General features: G+C 53.8%; 1 protein-coding gene across 1 annotated transcript; it reads right to left on the bottom strand.

Moving 5' to 3' along the window:
* Positions 1–983: 983 nt before the first annotated feature.
* HOXC12 (homeobox C12) lies at positions 984–4,961 on the bottom strand. Its single transcript, XM_002752541.7, has 2 exons — positions 4,331–4,961; positions 984–3,553 (listed from the first exon to the last, which is right to left on the bottom strand). Exons 1-2 carry the CDS (start codon positions 4,932–4,934, stop codon positions 3,315–3,317), a joined length of 843 nt encoding a protein of 280 aa, XP_002752587.1. The 5' UTR covers positions 4,935–4,961; the 3' UTR covers positions 984–3,314.
* Positions 4,962–7,589: the final 2,628 nt, after the last annotated feature.

Raw genomic sequence — 7,589 nt, forward strand, 5'->3', positions numbered from 1 at the left:
AAATGGTATTTGGTCTAAATTTGCTAGTTTCTCTAATTATAGGAATAAAGAAGGAGGGAAAGAGAGAAAGGAAGATTTCAGGGCAGGAGGTGTGGCTCAAAGGCTGGACTTGGTGGGGGCCCCCAGTATACCTGAGGGTGGAAGAGGAATTTGGAGGACTCCTTTGATAGGAGCCAAACAGGTAGAAAAGGTAACTGGGGAGAGGGGAGGGAAGAGGCAAGAGGGAGAGAAAGAGAGAGGGCATTTCTCACAGAAGGAAGGGGTAGTTGGATGTGCAGAGGGCTCCTGGGCACATCTGGACTCTACCACTGGCCTGGGCCTGAGCTTACCTCTGGCTTGGCCTGGAGAGGGTCGCTGGCTTCAAAAAGTGGAGCCTATTTTGCCAGTTCCAAGGGGTCTTTAGCCCCCTCTCAACATCTTGCAATACACAAGTGTCATCTCAGAGTGAAGCCACAGGATTAAGATCACAGGGTTGAAGCTCTAAGCCCACCAACTCTACTCCATCTCAGTCCCTGGATTACTGGTTACTCTCACTGCCCCAGTATTCCAGTACAGCCACCCGTGCCCTCTCCCAGCTTCTATTTGTCAAGTCCTGGCAGCACAGACATCCTGCTCTGAAACTGGCTCCAACCTCGTTTAGTCTGCCCACAGTATTTTTATGGCCCCATGACTCTTCAAATCTCCCTCTCCTTCCCCAAGTCTACCACCCCCCAATTTACTCTCTGCTATAATTACTTTGTACTGCAGATGGTAGCTCATCAACAGATCTTGGTGGATTGTATATTTTTGTTGCCCCTGCAACCACTCTTCTTTTATTATTATTATACATTTTTTATTTTTATTATTCACCTGAGCTGGAGAAAAAAAAGTGGAGAACAGCTAGGAGGCTGGGACTCCCATTCTTTTGAGGTAGAATTTGTGTTTTCAAAAAATCACAATCATAATTCATGTTTTAATTATTATTATTATCAATATTAACATGATGAAGCAACTCTGTACAAGGACTATATAAAGGGAAAACGTGCTAAAGACAGACGTTTGAATAGGAGGGTACACTACAGAGAGCTGGGGAGGCAGGTAGGGGAAGGGCAACTATCCGCTGGGACTACACTAGGTACCAGCAACAGACACAGAGAACAAGACACAGATTGACAGAGAAGCTCACAGAAGTCAAGTTTAAAGCAAATGGAAAAAGAATATTGCATATCTTTGTCCCCTCACTCCTTTTGGAGTGTTCTGGTCTCTCTTCTCTATTAGGCTGGGAATCAGGTTAGTTAGGAGTGGCAGAGCTCATATCCAGCACCCTAGAGCCCAGAGATCACAGGAAGGGCTGCATAAAAGGGGTACAGTGGGTGACTAGGCAAGGTAGGAAGGGCTTCATGCCCAGGACAAGCCCACAGGAGACTGCAGACAGATGGAATGGTGGTAATTTGGGAGAACATGTACATGGGTGAAACAAGTATGTGTGGATGGGGAAGTGTCAGGTGTCAGATACCCAGTGGGGGATGGAGGCATGTGATTGTATCTCCACTCTGTTGGGCTCTATGGGGACTATAGACACTTCTCTGCTTGCAAGTGCACTAGGGAGGCTGGGGTGGGCCCAGTGCAGTGCTGTGTCCAGCTGTGTGTATGTTTGCCTGTGCCTCTGCCTGTACAAAAACTTGAAGCTGTGTGCTGGTGGGAGAGTAAAGAGCTCTGTGGATGGCCTTTGGAGAGCTTGTTAGAGGAGACTCTCCCCACGTGGGAAACACTCCAAGTCAGCAGGCCAGTTTCACCCTTTCCAGGCTGCAGTTAACTCCCATCAGTGCCCAGCTTCTCATCCTTCTTGCTCCTGGAAAGGGCGGAACAGCAGATGGGAGGTTGCGGGACTCTTGGGGAGAAGGATAAAAATGAAGTGCAGAAAGGTTGATGGGTTCTCTCACTGCTTCTCTCCAAAGTCAGCCCAGGGTCTATTGGGCTGGGGCTGGGGTCTGAAGAAGTCTGGATGAAAGGCCTTCCCGCTCAGAGGAAGCCATTCTCAGACCTCCAGTGGGTTCTAGGACTGTGCCCTTCCCTCTGCTCTGGTCCTTGTGCTGGACGGTAGGCGGAGGCAGCGGTCTGGAAACAAAAGGCAATGTTGCGGGGTGGGCAGGGAAAAGAGAGAAGGGAGTTGGGTGGGGGGCTGAAGCACCCCCCCTCCTTCATTGTCACCAGCCTGGGAAACTGGGACTGAATGGGGCCCCAATGGCTGGTAGCCCCTTTAAGGGTGAATTCTCCTCCTGCCTCGTAAATTACGCTGGTCCAGCCTCTGGCCGGCCGTGACCATGAACGCCAGCGGGGAAGGGAGAATCAGAGGCCTCAGCTGTGGCTGCCAGAAACTCTCCTGGCCAATCAGTGTGGTGCTCCGTAGCCCCATCTATAACCTCCTAGACTTTCTTTTTCGAGAGCCAGGTGGGGACCTCTGGGGTGGCTATCGAACCTGAGGCTGTGTCAGCTGGGCTCTCAGGTCGCTGCTTGCTGCACCAGGCCCACAGCTGCCTAGGCGGCAGAAGAATGAATGGCAGCACATCTGTGAATGGACGTTCACCTGGGGCAGGCAGAGGACTCCGGAGAAGGCTGGGGACCAGGAGACTGTTCTGGCTACCCATCCTAGAGGGAACACGAGGCTGATGGTCCTTGTCCACAGCCCAGCCAGCCAAGCGCCCAAACTTTGGCCCACTGGATATCCTGGGGGACCCAGACCCAAGCAAACTCTGGGTCTTGCTGATCATTTTCTCACAACCCACACTTCTTCCTTGGTTCCCCACTTCCTCCAGTCCTGCCAGAGCCACCTGACCCCCTCAGCTCTCTCAGCTGACTCTCCACCCTTCCTCTCTCCTCTCAGCCTCTTCTAATCCCACCAAGTTCAGGGCGCCTTGGCTCCACTGGCTCTGCTCTCTGCTCCTGCAGGCAAAGAGACTTAAGTCCACGGAAGGGAAGTAGAGGAAGGGAGCATCTGGGCCGAGGCTTCTCCGGATCCTCCGCGGAGGCGCAGCGCCCCGATCCCGCCTCAAATAAACTAGCCTGGACCACCTCAGCCTTCCTGTCCCTGCCACCCTCGGGCAGCTGCGGGCTTCTGCTCTCCCTGGCTAGGTTTCTTCCCTTCTCTCCGGGACCTGGTAGGATCTTTTGGGGGTGTATGGAAGGGAACCACGAACAAAACAGACAAGAAGATGTCCAAAGAGGGCCTGCCAGAGACGCCTGGCGTTCTAAGCGGGGACTGTTTTAGGCGGCGCCCTCTTTTGCTCTCTGCCAGGGACAGGCTCAGTCTGGGGCTGGCGCTCATGTCCTGCCCCTTAAAAGAAGGAGAGAGCTTGCTCCCTCAACAGAAGTCTTTTCTTTTTCATTCTCCGGTTTTGAAACCAGATCTTGACCTGCTGGTCACTAAGATTCAAGCGGTCTGAGAGTTCCCTCCGGCGCTGGCGTGTGATGAACTCGTTGACCAGAAACTCGCCCTCCAGCTCTGCCAGTTGCAACTTCGAATAGGGCTTGCGCTTCTTCCGAGAGCGGCTGTGGATCGGGTACCAGGGCGCGCCTGGGTGGAGATGAATGGCAGGGGTTGGCCAAAGGATCAAAGGGTGACCAGTCCAGTGCCCTAGGCCCTTCCCCAGACCCTTTCACCTTGGCCTCACGCCTGGACTCCAGGCTCTTCCTCTCCCTTCTTCTTGCCGCCAGTCATCTGAATAGCCTTTCCTACCCAGACCCCATCCCCACCCACTTCATTACTCTTTTTTTCCTTTCATTCCTTGCCCTTACCTCCTCAACCCTACCTCCTGCTGCAGAATTCATGACCCTTCTATGTCCGTGTCCCCTTCTTTCTCTCCAAACCTCTTTCCAATTTTCTTCTTCCCTATTTCCCGGTCCCTTCCTCTCACATCCTTCAGGACTGCATCCCGGATCAGTCAGAACAGACATGGGCGAGTGGCAAACAGTAAACGTGTCCACTGGCATTTCTTTTGAAATGTAGGTAATGGGAGCCTGTGGGAAGGTGGAGGGACAGGCGCCTGGAAGAACTAGGGCCGGGCTCTCTGCCCCTACCTTCTCATCCCCAGGCCTGGGGAGTCCTGGTCAGGATCCCCCAACTCCCGATTCCCCGCCGCCTCCGGCCGCAAGCGGACGAAAAAGGAAATTTCTCTAGTTCCTTTATGGGGATATTTACATGTTTATAGGCTCCCCCCACCCGCACTTCATTTTAAAAGCTTTTCCTCACCACATATTCTGTCACCCCAGGCGGCCCTAACTCAGTCCTGCTCTGCCTGCCCTGGTAAGATGTTTGGTTTGAGTCCACCGCGCGAGTGGCCGGGGTCCTTACCGCTGGCCGAGAGCCCGCCGCCGGGGTTCAACGGCGATACCAGGCTGCCAGGGTCGCCGGCGCCGGCGCCCTTGTTGCCCTCGTTGAGAAGGGACGAACTGGAGTCGGATTCCAGCGACTGGCAGGAGGGTGGGTCGTGCGGAGGTCCCGCGCCGCCGTCCCCACCGCCGCCGCCCGCCGTGTAGTCGTACTTGAAGCCGAGCGCAGGCGGCCCCGACGGCTCCAGCGGGAGCAGCGCTGCCCCGGGCCCGGCTCCCGGGTCGCGCCCGCGCTCCTCACGCTTTAGGCCCCCGCCGCCACCCTCGGCGCACGGCTCCCGGTAGTAACCCTTGCTGTCCTCCACGCGCGCCAGCTCGCACGTGCGGCCGAAGGGAGGGTTGAGAGACACTGGGCTGCCGAGGTAGGGCTGCGGGTAGCCATTGCACGGCTCCGCCGACGGCCAGGGCAGGGAGCACACATTGTCGCGGCGTGGGTAGGACAGCGAAGGCAGCCCGGGAAGCTGAGCCCCGGACGCGCGGAAGTTGGGAAAGTAGAAGGTGTCTCCCGTGTGGATGTTTACCAGCGGCCCCACAAACCCGGGATTCAGGAGATTATGCTCGCCCATTTCCGCGGGGCCCGACCGGCAGCTTCTACTTTATTGCTATCTGACATTAAACATAGTTAAACCTGCACCGGCCACCCATTGGCCGCCCCGCTCACGTGGGCGCCGCCGCCAGGGGGAGAGGTGGGGACTACCGATTCCCCCCCTCCCGCCCCCGCCACCATCCCGCACCAACTCCAACTTCCCCCTTCCCCAATCCTTGGGAGGGGGGAACAAATGGCGAGGGCAAGTTTATTTGCCGAATTCTGATTTTAAAAATACGTGTGTGTGTGTGTATACACACACACACATATATATGTATATATAACCTAACGCAGAGAGTAAAGCAATTGCACAACACGGGGCAAGAGGGAAAAAACACCAAAAAATGCCCGCATGTATACACCCCTATAACCTGCATCCCCTCCCCCCAGTATTATCTTATCGCCAACAGCTGGCCAAGCACAGCCCGTCCCTCTTTAATTAGCTTCTTTATTAACTAAAACCGTTGGAATTTACAATATCTCCCCAATAAATTACTATTAGATATTGTGTCATATAAAGTTTACTGGCTGTTTAAGGAGACGGATGAGCCCTTTGGCTCGGGGTTTATTTACAGTAGAGGCAAAGTAGGGGTAAGGACAGGTTTCCCTGCCGTTATCTCTCCCAGCCCCAGCTGCTGCCACACGCTTCTTTATCAGCTCTTTATCCTCAGGAATTTGGAGAGACATTTGGAGTCCTCTTCTCCAAGAAATACTGAAGGATAATTGATAATGCCGGGTTTTCAGTCGGAGCCGGGAGCCATCCAGCCTCACACCTCCACTCACGGTCAGAGGAAAGATTCAGACAGGAGGCAGAGAATGCAGCAAAAGGAGGTGCCTAGCTCCGCATGGACCTGTCTGCCTGCTCCGGAAAATCTGGGAGCTCGAACTACTCTTCCGCTGTCATTTCCGGGACACTGAGGAGCTTCTGGGGGCCTCCTGGAGTCTTTGCATCGGGAAGCTTTGGACCCCTAACAGGGCTTGACTGGCCTGAGAGGGGCCTAATTCTTACTGCGGAGGAGATACACGCACCCCATAACCCTCCCAGCCTGCCCCGGGACCATCAGATAGCAGTGCAGAAGCCAGCAGTAGGTTGCCTCCTGAGGGATAATTCTTCAAGGGAAAAAATCCTGGAAGAATTATCTTATGGGGGGTGAAATTATATTTATGGTGCAAACTCCGAAGCTCCCTCCAGAGAAGGCCAGAAGCCAACGCTGGCCATTGGTGAGATAATCAACATCTGCAAAACCACAATCAGATCTCAACTAGGTCCACAGAACACAGCCAAGCGGATTAAAAAGGAAGGCAAAATAAAACCCCCCAAAACCAGATGTATCATTTTGGGGTCTAATAGAGAAAACACTCGAATTTCCATGTGATTATTTCGAGCTTCTAACCAATGCACGCCTTAAGTAATACCGGGTTGGATAAATAGTTCAGTGAACGTCTAAATACACCAGAAGATTGAAAGAAAATTGGAGACAGAGAGCCGGAAAGAATGCTAAAGAAACCCATTTAGGTGAAAGTTAAATATCAGAGAAAGCTTGAGAATAAGCCTAAGCTACAAAGCAGACCGAAGCAGAGAAGATTCTCTTTTTTTCCTCTCCCTCCCCTCTCTCCTCTGCAGGACGCGGCAAAGAGAAACGCAGATTCTTTGAATTCCACCGCTCCCCGGGCGATTTCTGATCCCAAACGTAGCTGCTCACGCCGACAGAAATGTGTCCCCGCGGGCGCCGCCCTGCCCGAAGCAGTACGAAGCTCGAAACTCGGCGCCTGCCCCTCGCCCTGCTTGGCCGGTTCCCATTCCCCGCCCCTGCTCTCCTAGCTGCCCGGCCTGGCCCAGCCCCTCCTGCCCCCAGGAGGCAGCCCCGCGTGAGGCTGGTACCTAGGGCAAGCCGTGGACTGCAAATCCGAAGCGGTCACCTTCAGTTAGAGCCGGTGGCGCCAAGGAATGAGCAGGAGATTCAGCCTGGATTGGCCTTTTTGTGCCTAATAGACAAGGGGCTGCGAAGCTGCGGAGAGAAGCATCCCTCGGCTGCAAATTCCATGTCATATCATCTCTAACATCTTATTTTCCCTTTTCAAGATACATTGATGAGTTCCACTGAAATTTTAGTTTTTAAAAAACATTTTATTTTGTGGTTATTTTTGGTCATAAAGATAAACAGGGTGTGACTTTAATATTGCTGCTGATTTCAATCAGAACAATGTGCCGGCAGCGAGGTTTCTGCCCAGGCTCTCCAGGCCTCTGCGCTCAGACGCTATTGTTGGTGTGAGGGATGCGGAGCTGGGCTATGCCAAATTATCACTAGCCTTTGTGGGGTGGAGTATTCTCCCTATTCTCTTTTCCCTTTCCAGATAACTCCAATCTCCTAGAAGGGGGATCCCAGGAGGAAGGTCTCAGCCTCTCCCCATTCCCTCCACCCCAGCAGGCAAATTCCAGGCCTGGAGCTCTGCTCGCTGCCCTCCAGGGCCAGGCCGCTGAGCTCGAGGAGCAGCGGCCACAGGGCGGCGGATGCAACGCAGGAGAAATGAAGATTGGGTGAAGACTTCCTTCTTCCAGACATGCATTTCTCTAGCCTGATTTAGCCCCACCAAAGCGGGCCATTTTCCCCAGGTTTTGGATTCAAAGAGGCAC

The sequence above is a fragment of the Callithrix jacchus genome, chromosome 9 (genome assembly GCF_049354715.1).
Source record: "Callithrix jacchus isolate 240 chromosome 9, calJac240_pri, whole genome shotgun sequence".
Lineage (NCBI taxonomy): Eukaryota > Metazoa > Chordata > Mammalia > Primates > Cebidae > Callithrix > Callithrix jacchus.

Bases quoted from the DNA above. Each gene is read 5' to 3' on its own strand.
- HOXC12 (XM_002752541.7), bottom strand. From the start codon at position 4,934: ATGGGCGAGCATAATCTCCTGAATCCCGGGTTTGTGGGGCCGCTGGTA. The intron at 3,554-4,330 runs GTAAGGACCCCG...ATCTCCACCCAG, and splicing joins CGGCGGGCTCTCGGCCAGCG to GCGCGCCCTGGTACCCGATC.